At 35.8% G+C, this 25136-nt stretch overlaps 1 protein-coding gene across 2 annotated transcripts; it reads right to left on the bottom strand.

Annotated features, from left to right (window-relative positions):
* Positions 1-1639: 1639 nt before the first annotated feature.
* Positions 1640-24539, bottom strand: UFL1 (UFM1 specific ligase 1). Of its 2 annotated transcripts, XM_080342432.1 has the most exons (19): positions 24449-24539; positions 23531-23676; positions 22446-22474; positions 21589-21686; positions 20722-20836; positions 19373-19503; positions 18657-18715; positions 15019-15165; positions 13725-13900; positions 12545-12724; positions 12058-12178; positions 9377-9499; positions 8276-8396; positions 7126-7289; positions 5841-5971; positions 5615-5695; positions 4817-4902; positions 4254-4434; positions 1640-3575 (listed from the first exon to the last, which is right to left on the bottom strand). In XM_080342432.1, exons 1-19 carry the CDS (start codon positions 24523-24525, stop codon positions 3363-3365), a joined length of 2379 nt encoding a protein of 792 aa, XP_080198558.1. In that variant the 5' UTR covers positions 24526-24539; the 3' UTR covers positions 1640-3362. The 2 variants fall into 2 exon arrangements, with proteins under 2 accessions (XP_080198558.1, XP_080198559.1); XM_080342433.1 differs by lacking the exons at positions 22446-22474; positions 24449-24539 and having other exon boundaries at positions 23531-23667.
* Between the last annotated feature and the right edge of the window lie 597 nt (positions 24540-25136).

Raw genomic sequence — 25136 nt, 5'->3', positions numbered from 1 at the left:
ATCCTGTTTATCCAAAAGCTTCGGATAATTACGATTTTCTATGTTTAAAGTACAATCATCATTCCAAAAGTTTGAGCAGCACATGTTTGGAGGCTCAAAAAGCACTCAAGGGAAAAACCACTACATGCCTTGTTCTTCTATTCCTCCCCAGGAACCAACTTTTAGCCCCTGCTGGAGACACAACATTGAGCTACACAGACCTTGAAGCGACTCAGTACACTCTTGTGTCTTCTGCAAGAGTACTGAACTTCCTATTAAAAAAACAACAACCACCAGCAAAATCTATCCAGTTTTACAGAAATTTTCATTTTCCTGGCCTATGGAATATGTAACTGTTACTTATTAAAAAGAAAAAAAGAAATAAAATTCAAGGAGCCACCACTGCACAAGTAGCCTACTCATGAGCCTACGGAGGAAAGAAATCCTGTAGTTTTATCTGAACAAGCTGTAAGATGGATTCAAGCAGACAACAAATCCCAGTGCTATTACTTAGAAACTTGTGCCAAGTGCTTTTTGGTTTTTAAGAATTCCAAAGAGGGCTCCAAGTTCTAACAAAGCAACATTTTGCGTATTTCCAGGAGACCTGCAAATAACCAGCTCCAAAAGTCACATTTCGCCACTTAAAGACAGGGAAAGGTTGTTGCTGAGAAAGGTTTTTCTACCGATGGTTGATGCACCCATTCCAATTTGCTGACAGTAGCAGCAAATGAGACTGTGAGATGCATATTTATAAATATTTGTAAATACATATATACATGCATACACACACTTCAGCTTTTATGTCTATAAAAATCTAAGGGGGGATCTTTAAATACCATAGGTGAAGGGTGTGAGGGTCTGACACTAAATACTTAAAACCATAGTAAAAGTGTTATTAATAATATGTATACTTTTGCCTTTTATTTTCCCAGATATTCCAAAGGGAAGTTTTGTTTTGTACAATGAACCTCTGATTTCTACAAGATTACTCTTCCTCCTGCATATATTCCTCCCAGGGAGAGGAGAAAATCCAAGAATTAGCAAAATATTCAGGAAATTGTGGATATTCTTTTTTCTTTCAAAATACTTCATAAACTAAAGACTGATTTTCCACATGTAAGAGACAACAAAAATATCAGCGAAGATTTTCCAACCAGTTTCTCCTTGAATTCTATTAGTAGCCAGCAGATGTATCAGCATTTTAGTGTTTCCCTTGTATCTACTTTGAAGAAAGTATTTTTTTTTATCCTTAACATTGGCTACAATATAGCAAGTCCAACATACGATAGAGTAAATTTTATAGTAAGTTCATTATTATTCCAGCATAAAACAGTATCAAACAAAAATACTGAGAAATCAAACAAAAATCAAACTGCTGTTTGAAAGCAGCGAGTTGCAAGACAATCAACCATTGGTTGTCAACAGAATGCATTTTAAATACTTCATCATTTAATGTTATTAAAATAATTTCATATTTGCATACAGAATGTCATATGGAGTATTATTTACAAAATAGCTCAGTGTCACATAAAAATGTTTACATTCAGTATAGGAACTTCATTATTCTGGCTAAATAACAAGAAATCAAACATATTCCCTGTATGCAAACTTTCTTTAATAAAGTTAAACAGCCTGAATATTTTTAAGCTCTTACCCCTCATTGTTCTTTATTTTCAGCTATAAAAACAACTACCTTTGCTTCTGCCTTACAACTGGCAAACCGTTTTGCCTTACGGTTGGTAAACGACCAGCATTAATGTGAACACTATTAAACATTACTGCCTTTTATATATGTATAAAACTCCTTTTTTTTATTTTACCAAAATTAACTTAACCTTGGTTAATCTGTTACGGAGCTTCTGTACTTGGCCTCTTCAAGTTTCATTTGTTGCAATTGCAGGCTTGTGTAAATTTGTGATTAAGCTTACAGAATATGTGAACTGTTGGAAAACAGGAGTATATGAACAGCATAGGGCTTGCAGAGTATTTACCTTCTTTCAGCATCAAATAATTTTGGCAAGAATGGGTGAATGACATTTTTAGTGAAAAGAACTCCATTTCTTGTCTTACTATTCAAACAATTTTTATGGAAAAACCTGAAATTACACACATGAAACCAATGGGCACTACTGAAGTAATACAATTAAAATATTTCCATTTTGAAAATCATCTGCAAAAATAGTTAGAAGTATATTTGTATATACTGTATGAAAAATAAGTTAGAAGTTATAGGTGACATACAATAATTATGTCATTAACAGTGGCAGAACTCTACTTCACACGTTTTTCCACTTTCCTGAAGACATGTAAAAATAAGGCTGGTAAAAAACTTGCGGGAAATACTTTAGTCAATATTTCAGTCTATAAAGTTTATGCAGAAAGATCATAAACTAAATTCTTTTCAAGAAACTCAGGATAAACAGAATACCAGAAGTTCTCTCAAGGAGCCGATGGAATGCAAGCACTTCTAACTGCTGTGGGAACTGGACTAAGAACTCAACAAGCACGCTGAATGAACATACAAGACATCAAACACAGCAGGTGAAACAGTATTTATCCACTCCCAAAATACCAGTGCAAAAGGGTATCACCTCCTCTGTCTTCATTACAAGTTTTAAATAAACCGCCATTATGGACATTAAGAGAACACAATAATAGCATGAGTCTGCTGATTTTCATAAGCTTTCAGTACATTCAGAAACTCACATTAGTACTGGGTCACTTTCCTTAAGTTCAGCAATATACACTTGTACTCAATGATTTTACTGTTGTGGTCCAGTGAACAGAAGCTGAAAATATCCACTAATGATATTAAAAAGCAAAGATGGCCTCTCATTGGTATACTATTAGGTATCCTGCTCCAGCAGGGGGATTAGACTAGATGATCTTTTGAGGTCCCTTCCAATCCCAAACATACTGTGATACTGTGATCAGTGTATGTTTCAAAACTACTCTTTGAAATGAAGATATACAGGCTTATATACAGCTATAAGCAATCCTTAGATCACTATAAATCCAAATCAGAAAAGTAAAACCGTAAGCCTGGGAATGTATGGAACAGAATACTTTGTTATTTGAAGAATAACCATTTCTTGAGGCCTCACACAAAGATGGCTATTAAAAACCACCGATTGCATACCTAAATTGTCTGCAACTGTGCTCTGTGACATCTACATTTAATGTGTTCTGCACATGCATTGTAGTAGTGCATAACAAAACTCCATTTGCCACCAATCACACAACTGTGTTCCCTAGTTGTGATTTGCAATTGTTAAAAGCCAAATTTTAAGGTCTGTCAAGCATTTTCTGCTATCCTTCCCTTCAGGATAAAAAAAAAAATAGTTCTGACTGTATCATGGATGAGGATACACTGAATAATAATTTTATTCCTCTGTTACAGAAGATTTCCTAGGTCTGAGAACAAGATCCTTGACAGAGGCAGTGATTTCCTGGAGCTCTTTTCGAATGGTATCTGCTCCTTCCTCTTCTTCCACGTTATCTGTTGTGTCGCTGTCTCCCTGTTCAGTTTTCTTAGTCTGGCTGATCAATTGTTTCACTACTAATCCCTGGTATTTGACTAACAGAGAATGCTGATCCTGAGGGAAAACAACAAAGGAATGTCAATGTTACAGAGAAGGTATACAGATCTTTAATTAAAGATTCATTTTTTTAAAAAGTATTCTCCCTTTCTTGTCTAAAGAGGGTTAGTGATACATAAATATTTCCATTGAAGTATTTTGTAATCTAAATTCTGAGAGACAATCAAATAAGCAGAAAAATGAAAGTGCATCCATCTTGCAAGAATAGAAAAATTTACCACTGAAACAGGAAAGCAATGCAGTTAGTAAACAACACCAGTTTTGGCAGATTATAATATAGAATTTCAATATCTTTATTTTTGAAGAGGCATATTTCTTTAAAACTGAATTAGGAAGTTTAAAAAGCAACCGTGCTCTAGCTGGGAGGTAAAAGAGTGTAAAAATTTCAGTTAAAAGAATTATCTTACAACATACCCCCAATATACAGCTGCCTCTATGGATAAAGGCAAAAGCTGCATTACTAATAACAGATTGATTTTTAATTTTATTAAAAGCCACTGAATACAGATCCCTGAAATAATTGGTTTGAAATACAATACAAACCAGAGAAATTGTATATTCTGTCCATAAAATAATGATCAGACATGAAACACAAAGGCGGCAGCTCATGCAGCACAACTTTCACGTTGTCTTATAAAAAAGGTACTTTCCCCTTAAAAAGCTAGAAAGGAATACCTCTGGGATCTTGCTGCTTAGGAAACTAATGATCTGTGGTACTGATCTTCCTGGTGCATGGAGCATACAGTGGGTTGAAAACTGAAATAACAGTACCGATGTCAGGTGCAGAACAAGAGCTGGATCTTCTGTGACTTTTAGCTGTTCAATCAGAGCTTGTCTATGCTGAAATAGGACTTGCCTAAGGAACAAGAATATGTTATATAAAAATATGTTTCTTGTTCTGTCTTACAGTAGTTGATAACAGACTCTAAAACATACCTAACTTAAATTAATCTTAATTTTCTCCTCTGTCTGACCAGCTCTTTATGTGGAACTCCACATTAAGAAAAAAAAAAAGCAGCAGCTAAAATTAGCTAAGTAGGAACCCTCCTCTCCTCCTCCTCCCCCCATGGAATTAGGGCTGCTGGGCTTCGGTTTTCTTAAGTTAAAGAGTTTGGAAAGAAAGACTGCCTCATACTTACACATTCTGTATGACTGCTACCAAACTAACCATCTGATACCTGTGCAGCAACAGAGCTACATTTCACATACTGTGCATAGAATAAATTAAATTAAGGTACCTTTCCTTCTTTTTGTCTCCTTTTTTCACCATAATACCACAAATATCCACTGCAGAATCAAGGCATGAAAGAAAATCTTCCACAGTCTATTAAAAAATTATATAAATATTTTATCTCTGTTAACAGATTATAAAAAAGGTTAACTACTGTTCACAAATAAACACATAAACAGACGACTGCAAAAACCATGTGGAATAAACTATGGAAGAAAATAAAAAGTATTTAGTAGAAATTAACTTAATTCATGTTTCAATAGCTCATATACTTAAATACTAAAACAAACTCATTGTTAGTCTTAAAAATGGAATTAAATAGAGGAATACCTGTTCTACAATTATTTACATTTTTTTTCCCTTAAGAATCATATCAGTGTGGCCTTTTGCATAAAAGAATTAGTAAATTACTTTCCTTTGTACTCACACTGTCACAATCTGAAGTTTGGTTTTTTTTTTAATATCCAGGATTTTACCAGGTAAGAAATACATGGGAGAATAATCAGAAAATTCAGGAATGAAATACAAGAAACATCAACCAATTTAAACTGCAGATTCTCTCTCATCTGGAAGCAAAGAGCTAGGTGACTATCAGTATCAAAATGTAAGATCATCTTTTCATCTCTTAAAATTCATAGATATGAAAATACACTTACTTTCACTGACCTACACAAATTCAAAAGATTACTTTGCCTTCAGGTTTCACAGCAGCAGCACTTATGTACTATTATGCATGTTAGCTATTTATTAGCACTGTATCAGCAGAACAGAAAATCTGAACTCAAAGATTTTTGGATCACTCTACCTTGCCATTCAGAGAAGTATGTAGTTTAGCTAAAGGACCTTTGGTGTCTTCTGGCAATTTACCTAAAATCTTAGTCCGGACCTGTATAAGACAAAAACGGAAATAATCTGTACTATTAATTACCTACCATTTTAGTTGTAGGCATATTTAAATACAAGATAATTAAATATTAAATAAACATCACTGAATTACTTGAGACTGTTAAAAAGAAGTGTTATCTGTGTACCTCACTTGTCATAGTAGAATGATTTTCTGTTGTCATCATTGAATCAGATGCTAGGAAGTTGAAAATAAGATTTGCAATGTCTGTGCAGACAGTCTTCAACAGATGTTTGGCAAGGTTAGTCTGAGTCTCATCTGTCAAAAGAAATAAGTGATTAAAAGTAACTTACTACAGTTATCTGACTCCTATGACAGTTAACACAGCAGTTCTTTAATGCTGGACTCTATCAACCATGAGTAGTATGCAGTTGCTTATGGAACATTCTACAGTGAAAAATGTGAGCCTTCAGGTCTGTAAGTGCATTTAAATGTACTAGTAGTATTTCAAAGTTGTATCTGTATGAGTAGTAAACTAGTCCCTGTACAATCCTCCCAAACCATTTATGAAAAAACCACTGCTATTCATCAAGAAGTAAAAAGTATGTACAGGTAAAGTCCACAGGACAACCAGCTAAAAAGAAGAGCAGGTACATGACATAAGACTGAAACAGTAGAATTTTAGAAAAAAGAGGCTACAGCGCACATGTACAAGAGCAGAGGCTAATGTGAAATAACTCCATTTGTTTCCAAACGTAGGAATATTGGAGTTTTTTGCTAGTGTTTGCTTTTGTTATAAGTTTTCTGGAGAAAAAGTTCTGTAAGAAAGCTGAATACAGCAGAGAATCTTGGAAATATCTACAGTATTTTCCTAATGGTACTTTTCCGTCACAACATACCGTTAGCTAAAGACGCCATCTTACAGAGTAACCCACTGCAAAATTCAACTACACCTTTTTGAAAATCTACCCTCAAGGCGCAGCTACTTGCAGTTTCAAACCTAACAGAGGTTTCCAAGGGCTTCTTAGAATCAGGTAGAGTTCAATTCTTTCATTAGTGACACAGGTGACAGAAATAAGTAAACTTACTAATATTTCCCCCCCTCTTTTTTTTTTTTTCCCCCTCCATTTCCCACTCTACTTGTTGTGGTTTGTTTTGTTTTGTTTTCCTTTCTTTTTCCCCAAACAATAGAAAATGTCAAGAGATGCAAACACTTTGGAAGGAAGGAGAGAAACCCACAATTATCTTGACAGAAGATATGACAGACCATGGACATGAAATAAAGAGAATGTATTTCATTGTGTGTAGACCAATGCACTCCAGCATAAGGTCAGTGTTAGGCAGTGTAAACACATCTCTAAGTTCTTCCTTTTTAAACTGCTGATCTTCTTTGACCTCGAATGCAGACTCTGTAATAAATTCAACATCCTTGAAGAATCATATTCATTTTTTAAAGTATATATCTATTGTACCTGGGAAATGCTTTATTCCCTTTTCAAATAACCGAATGTTGTTGTACAAGTTTGAGAATTCCTCCTGCAAGTCCTTCATAGTCTGTCTTCTGCTAGCTCCAGAGGAAGATGTTGAAGATGTAAAAACAGAACGCACAACTTCCTGATAAGTTTTTGTTAAAGGTCTTAGAACAGGGAAGAAGAAAGGAGAAAAATGGAACATTAAGAAAAGTGTAAAACTGTAGAAGGTTTTTCCAATATATTTGCAATAGAGAAAGATGCCTCATTACACAGTAAATGAATGGGACATGAATGCCACTGAATGGTGAGATAAATAAAAAGCAAATAATTGAAATAAGAAAAAAAGCACTAGGAAATTAAAATGTACTTTTGTAATTGCTGTAGTAATATTGGTTACAGTTTGCATGGTATGTAAGTGCTTGCCAAGGTTTTAACTCATAACAACTCCTAAATGGGAACAAGATGAAAGATAAAAGATTCCCAGAAGTAACACTATTCACAAACTGTGCCAGGGGTCTGTAGACAAATTTCAGATCAATGAGAGCTGGAAGAGGGGAAAACTTAAGTTGCATTAAAATAGCACAGGACCTTCTAAAGATGCAGTGACCACTGCACTCCAAGTTTATTCAAGCTTGGGCTACTATAGTCCTATTATCTCCTTTTTGCCCTGAACATACATATTCACAGCCTCTTTCTTGTATGAGGTGTCTTTTAAAAGAAGTTATTCCTGTTTGCTTAGATCAGTTTGGTGACCTGGATAACTAGCCAGTCCACATAGGTACCAGCAGAGCCAGAAAAGATAGGGAACATTAACACATATTATCACACCAAGGGCCGTGCAGAAGTTGGAACTGGTGAAACCCCAAAAGGGATCAGCATAACGCACTGGCAATACATCCTTGAACCTGAAAATATGCCTGCTGACAAAGGACGCAGAACCACCTTGCAGCATTATTTCTCATTATCATGTCAGCATGGCATTCTAATACATAAGCAAGTATGTAACATGGAGCTGTATAGAAAAAGAATATTGTGGTTCACTTTCAACAACAACAAAACATTTTTTTCTAAGCAAGTAAACAGATTGAAGAGAAGATCCATCTAACATGAATCACAGACTTTCTAACTCCAGTTGAATTACTGAAATTACCTTATTAGATGTTCAGCAAGTTCTGTTATAAGCTCTTCAGGGCAATCCTGCATGTGGGTCTTTAAAACATCCTGAATTTCCTCTTGTGACATGAAATGGAACTCCGGCTGTTTATTCCTACCTGTAGCAGCCACGAGCGACGTTCATTGAGAAAACGTTATATTTAGTTTTGCTGCAGTTACTCTGTGACATGAGACACTGAAATACCTCAAAGTTCAAACCTCCAATGCAATTGCATTACAAACAATGCAAAAAAGGGATGGCTACACACGACAGTTAAATTTTACACAAACGAAAAACTGACAAAATTTCTCTTTTTGATTACTTAGAAGTTACTCTCTGTAATACAAAATTTAAGTGACATATGAGGACATGCATTTTTGGTGAGAGATTTCACACAGTTTTATTTGCAACCACTGTTTGCTAAAAGTCTGAGGAAGCTATCCATGCTCCTTCTCCTAATAGCAGAGAAATGGGCGCCATTGGAACTCATCCTGTAATACACATTTAACACAAGCGAGACCAACTAGGCCTTCAAAGAACTTAATTTTCTCCATCACGAAGTCAATAGTTATAAAGGTAAAGAGCTCTTAAGTAGAAGTCTCAGTTAAGCAAGATGAATCTTATTTAAAATATTAAAACTTTATTTTGAATATATATTTTAATCCTTATGAGGAAAAGTATCTATGTACTGTTTCATTGCTAGGATGTGTTAATTTAAGGTAATTACACTTTGGAACTGGATGAGAACTTCTCCATTTCGCATACACTGTTCAGCAGGTGTTAAGAAAACAAGTATAACATTTGCCCCAAAGCCTAAGGCATTTCCTGCATAAAATCAAATAAGATATCAAACAAAAAACAAACCACCTGCTCTCATTTCTTTCACTTAAATTTCTTTTTTAAAGACCAAGTTATTATGGCATGTCCATTTATTTACATATCGTATCCATTGGCACAATTCTAACATAACAATATTCTCAAATTCTTTGATATCTCACTTGCCTTCACCAATACAATGAGGAAAACCAGAGACGTGGAAAAGCAAGTGACAAAAACATGTCAGTATGAGTAGATAGTGCCCAAAATAAAATGACAAACCTGTGCTAGTTGCTTGTGACTCTTCATCGCTGTCAGCATCCTTTCTTCCTTTCTTCTTGGTTTTCTTGATCTTGATCTCTCTAGCATTACCACCTCCTCCTCCTCTCACGCTTCCACTGCCCTCTGGTGGAAAATTATTTGCACAGTGAAGTTCTGGCACTTAAAATTGTACAGTATTATAGTAATTTATTTGCATTACTTATTAATTCTGAATTAAAAAAACCCACAGCCTGATTCTAAACATAACCTAAAATACATTTACCACAATATTAGGGCCATAGTTTAATTCTTAAGACAAAAAAGCAACTGAGTTAAAGATTTGTTGAAGTTTATGTCATTAATAAACACAAATACTCATCATATCAAATGTACATATCATTAGAAAAAATAGCTTTTTCTTTTTCCAGGTGAAAAGAGAGGAGATATCTGTGTCCATAATGTAATGGGTGAGTTTCTGTCAGCTGAAAATAACATACTAGTAAGTGTTTTTATTCAGTGACACTGAATAACTGAGCTACTCAAAAATATTCCAGATAATATAACCTTGCTAACTTTCACAGAAGGAATCCTATGTAGTAAGCATTTATCCAAAATATTCTTGGAAGCATGCATTCAATTAACTAGAACACTAATTCTTTTTCAACTATTCCTAGATGACTATAAGGCAATGAGATGTTCCAGTTCTGACAAAAATAACAAATTACTTAGTTCACAGGTCCCATTATCCATGTATTCACACTGCAGACAATTTGCAATAGAGTCCCTCTCCACAAGTTAAGCTGTTGTGCTGCTTGTTCTCTTTTTCATGGCTTGTTCCATTCCTTTTTTACTTGAAAGAAATTTAAACTCCAGAATAATTGGTTCTACACATGCACCAAGTCTTGAGAAAGTAGTTATTTTTCCATTTAAATATAAGGTCCAAGATTTCAAGTAACATCATGTAACAGTACTATCATTTAAGAAAAGGAAACCATGAAGACAAGATGCTACTACTCAAAGGTAATTGCATGTTACATGCTATAGATGGATTTTTAAGCATTAGTTTGCAGGAACAGCAAACTAGCTCACTTGCAAGTAGCAGTGGATGGTGTACTTGTGAGACATTTTGAGTTTGTCACCTCTCAAAAAAAAAAAAAAAAAACGAAAAAAACCCCAGCCATACAAGAAAAGCTGCAATCTGCAGTCAAGCTCTTATCCAGAGAGAGATAAAGCAGGAGAGATGACTGCCAGAAAAGCAGTATTTTATGACAATAGGATACATGGACTGTAATGTACAGAAAGGATTACAAGAGTGCATGCCTCTACAGATATTTGTTTGTAACAGACCACTGCGAATGTTGTTATAAATAGACAATACAAAATTTATCTTGAAAATTTCCATTAATCCAATACATGACAGAATCCATATTTGTATGGACTGCACTAACACTACACCACGTCTAGTTACACTTACACAGTAGATTTTGATATAGACACAGGCAGACCTTAAGATGTGCAACGTCGCCGTATTCTGCCATTATGCAATAACAACATCTAACCCTTAAACTGTGATGTTGACTGCTTTAAGGCAATACATCCAACAGTCCATAAAATATATACTTCAGGGTAGCGCCTGTTGATGGTGCAGCCCAGGTTACGTGTGGATATGAATGTGTCTAGACACATGGTACATGCTCAGTAGAGTCTCACTCCTCAGAAGGCTACAAAACTGAAGTAATTCTATTTACAACAGTTCAATTAAAGTTTAAGCTTCTCTGCTTCAGCTTTGGCCTAGAATAATCTGCTGTCTCTTGTGGCTTGAATAAGTTTAGATTCCCTACTAACTCATTTGTGGCCTTTTCAAGAGTAGAATATAATGTTTTATTTTTCAGATTAGTATATTTAATTAAGCTAGATGCATCAGTGCTCTAATTCTGTTACTTTCAGCAGCACATGAAACTCTGTACATGAATTCAACATAGGTTTCTCAGGTGTGCTGTAGCAGTACAAGAGCCACATAAAGTTTCTGGGACTGAAAATACAGTCTTTCGTCTGAATAATGTTTAAAAAAACAGAAAGACTTGAAAGCGTTAAACCCACACATTTTTTTTTGTCCCTGGATTAAGATCTATTCCAAACAGCGACCACACAAATAGAGAAAGGCTTGGGATTAATTTATCCCAGAATATATGTTAAATTGTGTGAATCTCCAAATAATTTTTATTTGTGCAAACAACAGAAAATTGTCTGGCATGGGATTCTCAGAAAAGATGTATTATATTCTCAAAAAAACCCCATCTTAATACCTCATTTCTCAACTTAGAGTGATTTTGGAAATAAGTTCTCAAGACCATTACGAAATATTTTCATTTTCCTGGATCCCTGAAAAGTGCAGAGTAAGACTGTATCTACACTGTGTAATAAAAAAGGGCACAGAGGTCCTCAAGCTAATACTGGTTTGGTCAGTCTTCATTGTGCAACTTAATCTGAAATTAGTTCTCATGGACATATCTCAGATACATCTAGACCTACAGTATAATGATGAGAAGTGATTGTATTATTTCTTAAGCATCTTCAGCAATGGATTGGAGGCAACTAGTGGACCACAAAGTATAATAACTTTATATTAAAATGTTTCCAAGGCTAAACAAGCCTCATGAGGGTTTTTTTTTTTTTCCTTCAGCTAACTATTGATGCCTTACCTGTTGCTTTTTTTCTTCTTTCATCCTTTTTGTCTTTTTTATTAGCAAATGCATTCTCTAAACCAGAAGCCTGTTTTAAGTCTTCTTCAGTGATTAAATTAACAGGGTTATTTTTCATTTCCTAAAATGAAGAATATGCACTTAATAGCAAAAAGATATACACAGCAAGAAAAGAAACATACAAAACATTTAAGCTATTTTTAAGTATACTAATCTGACAACATGTTTTCCAAGTCCAACACATGAAAATATATTTATTCTTTACTTCAAAATTCAGCATCTGATCATATTGTAAGATGATGTTCCCTGACTGCAACTGAATATATATTAAATTACACTGATTATACATATAAACTTTTTCTGCCCTTCTTCTCAAGATGTATTTCAGATGAGATATAAAGAGATAGTAACAGCAAATAGAAAGTAATGTTAACTATACTCCAACACTCAATGTATATTGCATCTTGACAAATAAAAAATATTGTACCTTTTCAGCTTTCTGTTGCATCATATCAGAGAACAGGTCAGCACAGCTGCTCAGGAATTTCTCACTGACCACAATGGTGTCACTGAAGACTAAACCTGAAGAATTTTTGTTTAAAGATCTCATCACTTGCTGAAGCAAAATCCCAACATCTTCTACTGACAATGAACTGGGCAGAAGAGTCTAGGGGAAAGAAAACAAAAATAATTTACATACAATAATCTGTTCTAGAATGGACATACTTGTATGTGGATAAAAAGAATCCAGACACTCCATTTGAAATCTGTTGCATTTTTAAATTAAATTGCACTTTTAAAATTAAACTAGTAATTTGAGAGTAAACACAATTTTACATCTTCTAACACCCCAAATCAATATTGCTCTAGAATATGTGTTACCTTTGGGAAAACACATGGCACCTTCAACAATATTAGGACTCCTGACAAGTGACAAAGTAGTGCTGTAAGGCTTAAACTTAGGATTTAGCCAGTACAAAATGGCTAATATTCCCCTGCCTACCAAAACTGTCATGTGAGTTTTAACCTTGTTTCCAAAAAAAACCCCACAGAAATATTTTGCTCTCTAGCAGAACACATTAGCACTAATTTTGAAAGTTAGTCTTAAGTATCTGGAGAAGACAAGGCTGAGTGGGGATCTTATCAATGCTTATAAATATCTCAAGGGTGGGACCAGACTCCTTTCAGTGGTGCCAATGATAGGATGAGGGGTAACAGGCAGAGACTGAAGCGTAGGAGGTCCCATCTAAACATGAGGAGAAACTTCTTTGCTTTGAGGGTGCCAGAGCACTGGAACAGGCTGCCCAGGGTGGTTGTGGAGTCTCATTCTCTGGAGACATTCAAAACCCATCCAGGCACATTCCTGTGTGATCTGTTCTGGGTGAACCTGCTTTAGCAGGTGGGTTGGACTAGATGATCTCCAGAGGTCCCTTCCAACCCCAACTATTCTGAGATTCTGTGCTATGTCCTTCATCTGTTTTTGTTCAGACCAACTTAAAGTGAAATAATGCCTTTTTCCTTGTTATTTTACTAAGACTGAATATTCTTCTTTGACAACATGGAATTTCCATTATACATATATGTAGTTTCAATAAGGTATCATTTGACACAAAAATAAGACAAAATAAACAAATACAACAACAACAACAATGGAAATGATTGCTTACTGCTACATCTATCCAGTTTCCAGAGCTGATGGCTTCTTCTACAGAGGCTTCAACTTGATCCACAATTTCTTGACCAACACAAGCTGCTCTTAGAAATAAGAGTTGTGTGGACTTGTATCTTTTTTTAATGTAGCCTGCTGGGTCAGGGATGCCAAGTCTGGACAATGCATCAAATTCTATAAAAATAGTTAGATGTCTTTTACATGTAAGTACCTTCACAGGAACTTATGTGTTAACTTTTTTTTGAAAGCAGGAGATGAGGAATTACATATAGTTTTTCTACAAGTAAATGCAGCCTTAAGCTGATGCTGACCTAAAACTTAGTTCAGTATAAGCTACATCTAAACATAGTTAATAGAAATATTAAGAATAAATCACGGACATGACTTTGGTCTGAGTTTTGGAAAATAATGTGTTTTTTTCAGATTCTTATACCATTAAGTTTATCTCTGCAAGTACCTTTATGAAGTATTCCAGCAGAACATGAACAATATTTACAATATGTACAATGTCAATATCTTTCGTTTTCAAAAGTTACTCCAAGATACTTGGAGTACCATGCAATACCTCACAAGCAAAGCATTTCTACTGTTCGGCAGTTTATACTTAGACATTCTGAAAAAGTTCAAAGACTTCGACAGATACTGTAGCAGTCAAGCAAGATTACAGAAACACTTAATACTACTACAGTAACTTATGCTGAACCTTTTCAAACTGCAAGACTGTTATTTAGGAACTGGTCTTTTAGGACCAGAAGGGTACATTCCTCTGTTTATTCAGGTCCACATTTTCCCATAGCTCCTGTTTTAAAACACCATCGTCTGCATCACTCAGCTTTAAGTAAGACAAACTTGTTTGGATTCAGATCAGGACATTAGTGCTACCCACTCCAGTTCTTACTTTGGAAAAGGTTCTTCCTGTGTACTGTACACTTGGCTATTTGGACTATTAACAGCCAAAGTGTGGTTGTAATCTGGACTCTGGGTCTGAAATGCCAACCATATGGGTCAAACATGATCATCAGAAAAGCCCACAATAAGCAAGCTAAGAAATGTCTTCAGAACAGTAATAAAACTAGTATTTGTAACTTTGACTGTGAGAAATAAAGTTACTGTTTAGCAGTATGGTTCTCTCTGCTGAAATATGGTTCTTTGTGACAAAGTAACAACTATTGTATTGATTTCCACTTATTCTTGTGAGGCTTCACTCTAGACACCAGCTGTATTAGGCTGTGACCAACTACCTAAACTTGTTTTAGAAAGATATGTTATCTACAAGATTAAAGACTAATTACCTAAGTAACCATTCTGCTTGAAAAATGAATCCACCCAGTTGCTCTGCGTTCTAGCATAGATGTCTGGAACAAACACAGCCTTATCTTGTCTCCCACCAACCACGGTGCCTTTTAGACGACCAGAGTTAACAAGTTCTTCTAGCACAGCTACAAGAAGAAAATAAATAAAGCAACATTTTCCACTTTGATATATGCATTAATCAAAACATAGAAATTATTTTCCCTGTTTTTTTCCTTCTTTTTTCCACCTATTGGTTCTTTTTCCTATTAATTAAAAGAAATTGAAGACCAAACTACAAGTGCTTGTTCTAGTGAAACATTTCTGAATTCTATCAATAATTTTTAACACTTTTGAGAATGTCTTGATAAAAGCTCTGGAAATCATACAATGTTTTAAAAGATAGAGCCACAATGGCAGGGTCAAACCACTTTATTGAACATATACCTGGACAATTTAAAAAATGTAGTCATAACAGAATCTTTCTTTGGCCAGACAATAAAATATATGACCATTTTGTTAATAATGTTATTTTGAATTCACTGCTTGCGTGATAATCATAATGGAAAAAGAGAGATTTGAATGCACTAAAATCACAGGAAAAATTGCTACCTAGGCTGTATAAATGTGAGCACCTCCTACTGGTGCAATTTCATGCTCTACAATGTTCACACTTGCCAGTAACAACCTCCCAATAATGCACAATTATTGCTGACAAAGAATGTATTGGTCACTGGTAGTACCAAAGTACTAAGCCTTTCCTGATGCTAAGTTATTTTCAGCCAATTAAAGGTGCACGGGAATATCCGATTTGCCTTTTATGTTCTGCTTTTGTGCTTTCATAAGTCACTAGATATATTAGAAAAAATCGTTGACATCACCTGCCAAGCTCTGCTGACTTCCACAGCTTTGCTAAATGTTTTTTCTACCTTCAGTTGGTGTTGATTTCTATTTAACTAAAAGACAGATTTTACCCTGGAACAAAACACTAAATGGTATCACATGGTATGGCTCTCTACTCATGAAATACGAGGAGTACTCAACATTTCAACATGCTTAGTACAGCACATGGAAATTTAGCTCACACAGGAAAACCTAGTTCCAGAAGAAATACTACATTTTAAATTATGACTTTTTTTTTTATCAGATATACCCATGGTGTAGATAAATCTCTATAAGCTAGCAGCTATTGAACACGACTGCCACTAACAGAGCTGAACAGCAGTTACACAGAAAAAAATGAAAAAGAAACTCATTCAAAGAAGATATAGTTTTATGTAATCTAAGAGCTAGAAATTAGGTTCTGCCATGGTTCAGTTACCTTATGTAAAATGGAACTTATAAGACAGATTCAGAAAATGAAATTATATTTTTATACTTACTAATAGTTTAGTTACACTAGAAAATAGAGTCAATTCTACTTAAACAATTGTCAGACAATACAGTTTGCAATCTCAACTGGTTTTTATTCAAAGTTTTTGGAAAAAAGAGTAAACCTTGTATAGGTATTTTAAATCATACTGTGGAGCACTAGCAATAAACCAGATTCTTTCTAAACAAAGAGGGAGAAATGAAGATAACAATTAATTTTTGTATTATTTCAAATGCCAGTTCTAAAACTCCAGGGAAGAGAAGGTGCTTTCAGAGGAGTTTCACAGCCCCTACTACGCTTATGCCTAGATCAGGGGTGTCAAATTCATTTTCACTGGTAGTAGGAGTATTTACATTTATACAGTCCTAAAATTACATTCGGCCCGTTGAAGGCAACCATGAGGGTGATGTGGCCCCCAGTGAAAATGAATTTGACACCCCTGGCCTTGATAGTCTTTTGTTTTAAAAGAAAACACAACCTTTGCAGAACTAGTGTAATCTCAAATGTATTTTTAAAGGTGACTGAGTAGTTTGTAGTGTCCTATTAAGTCTCTGTCAAAGTCTGGCAAGACAATAAGCATCCCTCCATGTCTGTCCTATGTCAGCAACACAATATTTAGAAGTGAAGAACATCTGTGCTTTCATTAGGCTTTGTAATTAGCCTTATAACTTAACCAGCTTCTCATTTCTAAAATTATTTCTTTTCTATCATAAATTCACATCAGCTTAACATGAATAGCAGCCCAGCTATGTGACAGAACCAAAGACTATTGTTTCTCTTGTCTAATACGAAGTGTAGATTAAATAATTAGCTGTTTGTAGATTATACAAACAGTACACTGAACTTTCGTTCTTTTCTGGAAGAGACACAAAACTGACAAAGACCACTTTAAAACACATTGCTAATAATGAACATAAAAAGCGAAGAGTATAACTAACATAACTAAAAACCACATTTTTCAAGTTTTCAGCATTTGTGGAATTGAAATGGTATCTCGGATAACAGACAGAATAAAATCAAATGCACTTTGGCAATGAGTAAAAACCTCTTTGAAACTTATGAAACTGCAGAGCAAATGAAACACAGTAAGGAAAATTAAAAGAAAAAGATTAACAAACTCACAAAACCAACCAAACAAAACAAAACCAACCAAACAAAGAAACCTCAAGAAGAAAGTACTAGAAATACACTTAGCCATCGTGATGATTACTGGTGACTAGAACTTCAATTCACATTAACACTGTACACGAGCAATACATGATCAAGTACTTGCAGGATCTGTTTGAAAAAGACTGCAACTGCATACTGAAATTTGTTGGGTAGATTTTCATTTTAATCTATGAATACCTGGGTAACACATTCCAAAAAAAGAGGAAACCTTATACTGATTATGTGAAAGTAGAGTGTTTATATGATTTTACTCCAATGCTAAGATTTTCATTTTTAACAAATAAGTTTGTCGCAAAGAACAAGAAGGGAAGCAGAAGGATACTATAGTGGAGCTAAAGTGTGCAATACCCTGAAGGCAAAAAGACCAGATCAAACAAGAGAGAAATATTAACTTGATGAGAAGAGATCGAAAAACCATTAAAGGATTCTGAGGACCAGCAGCACTTGTGCAGCCAGCATACAAGACTAATGATGCTTGAAGCAGCATTTTGGACAGATAGGAGGGGATTCAGAGAAAAGCTGCAACATTAGAAGTGAGAAACAATTAAGTATTGCCAACAAGTCACAGCAGTTGGATAGGAAATATTTATGTATTTCTATTTTAAAAAAGAACTGCAGAAAATAAAAGCAAACAGTTTAGGGATATGCTTTATCTCTCAGCATATAAAGACATTTAACCAGGAGTATAACAAAAGCTCTGCCTCTGCCTCTGCAAAGTCAATAAATAAAATCCAGAGCCGTTAATGCCATTTGGATACATAAAATCTGTCCCCTTTTGTGTGCTTCACTGATAAAACTGCCAGTAGCTAAGGGCAAGTAACGAAACAGATGACAAAATGAGTACTGTACTTCTTGCATCATTCTGCCTCCAGAGGCATTTCATCAACATATGCTTTCATTGCTTTAGATACAGAGACCATCTCTTCAGTTATGTATAGCACAAACGGTTTAACACTTTATACACTAGAGAGAAACATACTGTTCTTTATTCCAGAATTAAGGCTATATACTAAAATACTTATTTGAAAGCATACTTCTAGTAATGAAGAATATATGATTTAACTAATATAAATACAAACCAGTGTGAATGAAACTCACAGTAAAGTAAATGTTCTTGAAATCCATACCGAGTGATCAAGTTACTCACAGGTGTAGGCCTTGGAGAAAAACAAACACACAAACAACATAACAAAGAAGTTAATAATCTGAAATTGATATGTAGAATATAGAAATAAGAGGTTACTCCAGACTGACAAAACTACATAATATCTTAGTCCTCGGGTGCTACACTGATGTTTAACACTCCTCACAAAGTTTTAATTTTTAATTACTGTGAAATAATATCTTACAACAAAGCTACAATAATTATCATAAGGAAACTTTTCCTGTCCCAAGTTTTTCTCTTCATACAAATTGACATGGAATATTATTGATTTAGTAAGAAAAAATTCTCTGTAATCACATGCAGTGGGTAGACATCAATATGTAATTGACTGGGGAGAAGCGGAATGACACTGAAGACAGATAATCTCCAGACAAATACAGGAACTGCTGATTAACATTTTCTTCAGCCAAAAAATGAAAGTATGCTGTATATTGCACCATTAACACTTTTGTTGTTCTCCTTTCAAATAGAAGGTCCCCATTTAAAAAAGTGAGTTTAATATAACTAGGTATTTCAGCCCAGGAACTGAACTACACTTAAAGAAATCAATTCAGAGGTCTTTATTTTCCTTCTAAGTCATGAGTGAATTTAGTCCAGAAAGACCTATGTAAAAATATTTTAATATGTGGTTGCAGGTGTCACAATTTACCGAGTAATTGCAGTGAAGAGACCACGAATGCGTGCTCGATGGCGGGACACAAATGCTTCTGTAAAAATCACCCCACGGTTTTCCTGGTCTAGTTGTCCATGAATAATTCTACCCAAACGCCTGGATAATGCCTGTAAATAAAAGCTGGGATGACTGCTAAAATTGTATATTTAAAATATTAAACAAAAATTAATTAAAAAAATATCTATTAGCAGATTAGCAAATTAGTCTTGCTAGGACAGAAAAAATATTCAGAAATGAGGACTACAAGTGAAAACTCATATTTAGGTATACTGAGAATGTGTCTTACTAATGCGAGTTGGTGCCATCATGGCCCACATAGAGAATTCAGCTTTCCTAACAATAGTCACTTTTATCAGATATATCTGTGTCTAATGATGAAAGAAAACTGCAAAAGAAATAAGTATGGTTTGGAAATGCTCAATGAAAACTAAGATTTAATCTTTGTATTAATTTAATATGAAACAGTGGCAAAGGAATTCACTATCCATTTTTTTTAAACAATCAAGACAAAAGTTAGCAACAATAAAGACAAAAGGAAGAGGTGAAAATGGTTTATAAATGTGCATCCTTGCAAAGTGAACTAAACTCAGAAAATATTGCCCAGGAAACAAAGAGAAACCATGTAATAATATTTGTGTATATATATATATATTTTTTTTGTAGAAGCTGATCATGCAGCAAATATTACAGGAAATTCATAAATTGAGAGTCAATAAAATTGTCTGCGGTACCAAATTTGATTGTTCACCTAACACACTCCACAGGATTACCCTTTGAAAAAAGTATCTTCAGAACAAAATCCAACCTTGACAGAAGGTCAACAATGATAATTCTCTCTAATTATTTTAAACACTACGATAGTCACTAACAAAGGTAAATATTTTTTTGTTTCAACTCTCAATGTCTGGCTTTGGTTTCTAGAAATGAATGCTTATATTACCTTTTCTGAATAAAATGAAAGGTCTCTATCATTGTATTTCTGCTTCCTGGGTAGCTAATGAGACTGATGAAATTATCGTTACATCTTTTCTCTAATATTTCAAAGTTGTTTTCAGATCTTCCACTAATCTAACCTGTTCCTAACATTCCTAATCCTAATCTGTTCCTAAAAGTCATAAAGATTCTGAAGAAATTTTGCCCAAAAGTGAAAAGGTGAACATCAACCTCAATCTGTGAATAGCCATTATACTGCAGCCTTTAGGGATCTAAGACTTCTCAGCTTAGAATGGCAAGCAGTTCATCACAATTAAAGCCATGGATATTGCAAAGATGACAAAAGAAGGTGAACACAATTCTACATTTGCTGGATTGGTGGCTTGCATCACCTGTATCAGGAAGTCTCCTGGAAGGTCGTATGCCTTGCAGAGTTCCGATATTGTCACCTGGCCCGTTTCCTGTAGTTTATCATTTATTTCTTCTGCCAATTGATCCAGATAAGTCCTTATTTAAAAATAAGAAAAAAAAAAAACCCAACACATTAAGTGCTAAATTCAAGATCAACCTGTTAGCTACATGCTGAATTACTAACTGACCTGGCACTATGCCTCTTTCTGTTGCATCTTTGCAAAATTAAACGTAAAGTTATTTGAAATTCAAAGGAGAACAATGCCAGTGAAAATGTGGAGTTTTTTTAAAAGCCTGCTAACCAGGTAGCTAGTAATAAAATTGGCCATTTATCTGCTTGTATTAAGCTGTCAAAAAGCAGGAACAGGAAAACATTATATGTCAATGAGACTTAGAAAAGTGCTTTAGATAGGTCTTAATTATTTCAAAAGAGCCAGGAAATTCACATTCTTTGCCAAGAATGAATCTTGCAGCACAATCAATAACAGAGACAACCCCATAAGAGTATTACTTCAGTGGCCGTTAGTGTGCTGAATACCATGAAATAACTTGCTCATACATCTTGGGTTTCTGAGGTAAAGCAAGAGGTAGGAAAAAACGATGTTTGTCAATAGCTGAGGCAGATAGTAAAGCCACAGAGCAAATGAGATCTGGCAACTGTACACAAAGACACTGGGTAAGAAATGAAGCCTCTTAAGTGCAGGATACTGGGCTGAGACATTCAGTAAGGCCTTTGCCCCACAGATTCATTGGATGCTCTGCTGAGAGGCCTCACTCGTCAGTCTTAGTCTGCATTTTAAAAAACAAGAGAGATGTGAATTATACATATTGCTCCTCAAAGTACTCACTCATTTATAAGCTGTCCCAGTACAAGCTGAATAGTTTTTTCAGATTTAACAATGTCGTTAGCTCTGTTTTCAATGTGCAGAAGGTCCACATTTATTATCTAAAAAAAACCACCAATAAAACCTATTATTGGAACTTTAAATTTAAATTAATCCTCAAACATAAAGATATTACAGTTACACATTCTTATGCCTTGAGGAAAGCTGCTTTTACTTTTTTCTACTATTGCATAGATAGGCAGTTAGTCTGTGCTTTAGAATAAAATAGCGATGCTTTAGGATGAAAAAGCTCTCTGCTACTGTGACAAGGTTAAAAGAAACATATATAGTAAAAAATTCCAGAAAGCTAAGAGCAGAAAATACTAAATTGTGTTTCAGAAAGGTTTTCTGATTCCAAGTAATCTTCCTCAAGCCAGAAGTGAACATTAGTCACAGAGGAAGACTACTGGAGGATAAAGATTAGTGGAGACAAGAGAGAGATGAAAGAAGAGGGAAGATCCAGAGAGGCATGCGAAGTTAATTATGCATGCTCCTGCAGCTTTTAATTTAAATGGAAAACATATTTATTTTCTGTTTTCCTTAGTTTACAAAGAAATACTTCATAAAGAAAATCTGTATATTTCAGTGGCGATTGCAGAGGTCCTAGATCATCATTAAGCAGAGAGAAGCTTTCCGTAAAGCAGTAAATGGACAGATTAAGTAATGGGCAGTACTCTGACATGAGCTACCAGCTCATCATAAACACTGGCCTCTTTTAAATAGATAACTTTGCTGGAGTATAGCTCATGGACTCCATATTTACAATATACATAGTGAAGGAAAGAAAGAAGTATGTATTTTTTTTATTACTAAAAAGTTACCTGTTGTAAGTCAACAATGTTTATTCGACCTTCAAAAAAAGTACAAATACACTTTTAGTATATAAAACATGTTTGAACAGATTTAGAATATAGCATAGTGCATCATGTACAAAATATTTCTTCATTACTTTTTTGTATTGTAAACCAACTTCAGATTTATATATTGTCAAATTACAGAAATCACAGGTGGTCAGTGCAAGAAACCCCATATTGTTCTACCCTATGGCCTTGTGGACAATCCAATACAGAAACCATAGAAGGAAAAATCGTTCTTCAGACTCCCTCCCAATTAGTTTTTGCCTTGATGCTGATCTGGATTTGACCACTTGTCCGTGAGTATTAAAACAAAGATTGCCAAAACTTTCTGCTTTTGCACAATGCTACTAACAAAATGCAGCAACTTTAAATTCATTTCAAGCTATCATACTGATATGTTATACAATGGTATAACACAAACTGAAGCATACTTGTGGTAATCGTAATAAAATGACTAGTTTGTATGAACATGGTAAGGAAGTTAATTTTCCAAAACATACGATGCCATGAAATTCACCGTTAAATATAACTAAAAGTTCAATATACTGTCTCCTCATTAAAACCATTTAAAAAAGCAGTTTGAACCATATTTGCTTCCTTATATATCTATGTCAGATTTTAGAAAGCTAATGGCTCTTCATACTGGTACAATAAAAGACCTGTCAATAACAATTTAAAAATATTATTATAATTAACGATGTGAAAGGACAATGATTTTGAAATTCCGAGTTAAGGCCAAACATCTGAGCAAGATACTTAACCATACTAAAATGCCAAATTTCCTTCAAAAAGATTGAGACCACTTCTACCTCAGAAATTCTGCATGGGTAAAATGAACCACATAACATATATTGACATGCTTATCTAAAAGCTTAATAGAGAGATCTGAAAATAAAATTATAGTATATGAATTCATATCTAGATGAAGCAATAGCAAGCAAGCTCAGTCTTTTTGCAAGATTAAGGGCACTGAAGAAAACTTAAATTATTTCTGTAGTCTTCAAAATTAACTTCCAAATCCAGAAAAAGAAAGCAAATGCCACACTTACCACCACAAACTTGAAGCTCATCCCGGATCTCCTTACTAATCTGTGCTGGAGTGACATACTCTTTTCCATCAAGCGTGTGCACTACTTCCAATTGCTTTTCTGCAATCAGTTTAGTGACAATTTCTATACAGTTCCGTTCCGACAATCTATCAACAGCATACAGAATAATCAGTTATTTTAAGCAAGTACTTGCTAAAATGATCTTTAAATTGATGTTTCAAAATAATAAACACAGGAAATACAATGAAAATTACTTGCTGTTCTGTGTACTTTTAGCAACAAAAAAATAATTTCAGGATCCTACTTTTCTCATAGTCCCCTGAATCATCCATATGGCTTTGCTTATGTGGGTCATCTCTCTAAAATGACTTTTACTCTTCTCCTTAACAGCTGTCAGCCCCTTTTGCTCTAAGAATGCACCTGCCTGTGAATTTAGGAACAGTTGTGCTTACAGAATTTGTGTATCTGATCCTTCTGTACTTCTTTATTTTACGTGGTGTATTTTGTTGGTTTGGGATTTTTTTTTTTTAAACAAAAAAAAGTTCTGGGCAACAGCCTCAAGTGCTCAACAACACATATGGAAACAAACAAACAGCACTGGAGTCAACGTATAGCAGCTTGATCTGAACGGTGACTACACACCCAGGCACTTTCATGCACCCCCATACACTCTCTGGGGACCCCAGATGCACCGACACACCGGCCAGCGCCACGCAACGGGGGGCAGCAGGGGGGCAGCAGAGGGGCAGGGCCTGGCTAACCCCCCCGGGCCTGTCACGACCGAGGGCCGCGGCACAGCCCGCGGTAGAGGGGGGCAGGACTGGCCCCGGCTCGGGGAGAAGACACCAACAGGCGGGTCCGCAGCGCCTGGCGCGGGGCTGCGGAGGCCGCGGCGGGCACCGGCGCCGCCCTGCTCACCTGTGAGCCACCTCAGCAAACTGCGCCCGCTGGAAATCGGCCGCCAGGCGCCGGATCTCCTCCCAGGCGGCCGCCATGGCCGAAGCGCCGCTACACGTCAGCCCTGCCGGGCGCGCTACGGGCAGCGCGTGGGGACAAACAGCCTCGCCGCGGCCGTCGCCCACAAGCGCCGCCTATCGGGCGGGAGGCGTCCCTGTGCTAGCGGGGCTCGCCGCACCCGTGGGAATTATGAAAACAAAACAAGAAAAGAGGAAAAAGGTGTGTCCCCACGTGCCCCCCCGCCCCCCCGGGCTCACAAGGATGCGGGTGTCCCCAGCTCAGGCCTGGGCAGCGGCCTTCAACCCCCACCCTTCACCCGTAGTGCTGCGCTGCACTGCCAGCGTGAGGGAACTTCTCTGCCAGGGTGAGGGCTAAAACCCAGTCTAAAGCGTAAGCTGAGCTTATTCCTGGAAATATGAACAATACTAGAAGCTGACATTACTGAAAACTGAAATGAAATTCAGATTAGAAGTGGGGTAGAAGGTACATACCGTTGTCATTTAGTGGTGCTGCTTATTACACGGTGGTGGCGTGAGCTGAATTTATTTAGCTGCATTTATCAGAGTGCAGCCACACAGTTTTAAAGGCCTTTTTCTGCAGTTGGATGAGATTGAAGCATAGGAGGTTCCACCTAAACATGAGGAGAAAC

The sequence above is a fragment of the Nesoenas mayeri genome, assembly GCF_963082525.1.
Source record: "Nesoenas mayeri genome assembly, chromosome: 3".
NCBI lineage: Eukaryota > Metazoa > Chordata > Aves > Columbiformes > Columbidae > Nesoenas > Nesoenas mayeri.
Note: the sequence above shows the minus strand (reverse complement) of the source record. Positions and strands in the feature narration are given on the sequence as shown.

Coding starts and splice junctions, on each gene's coding strand:
- UFL1 (XM_080342432.1), bottom strand. CDS start 24,525: ATGGCGGCCGCCTGGGAGGAGATCCGGCGCCTGGCGGCCGATTTCCAG. Junction 19,504..20,721: donor CAGGAGACTTCCTGATACAG/GTGATGCAAGCC, acceptor TTTTATTTACAG/GCATTATCCAGGCGTTTGGG. Junction 15,166..18,656: donor TCAAGAACATTTACTTTACT/GTGAGTTTCATT, acceptor TTCTTCTTGTAG/CTGTGCTAGAAGAACTTGTT.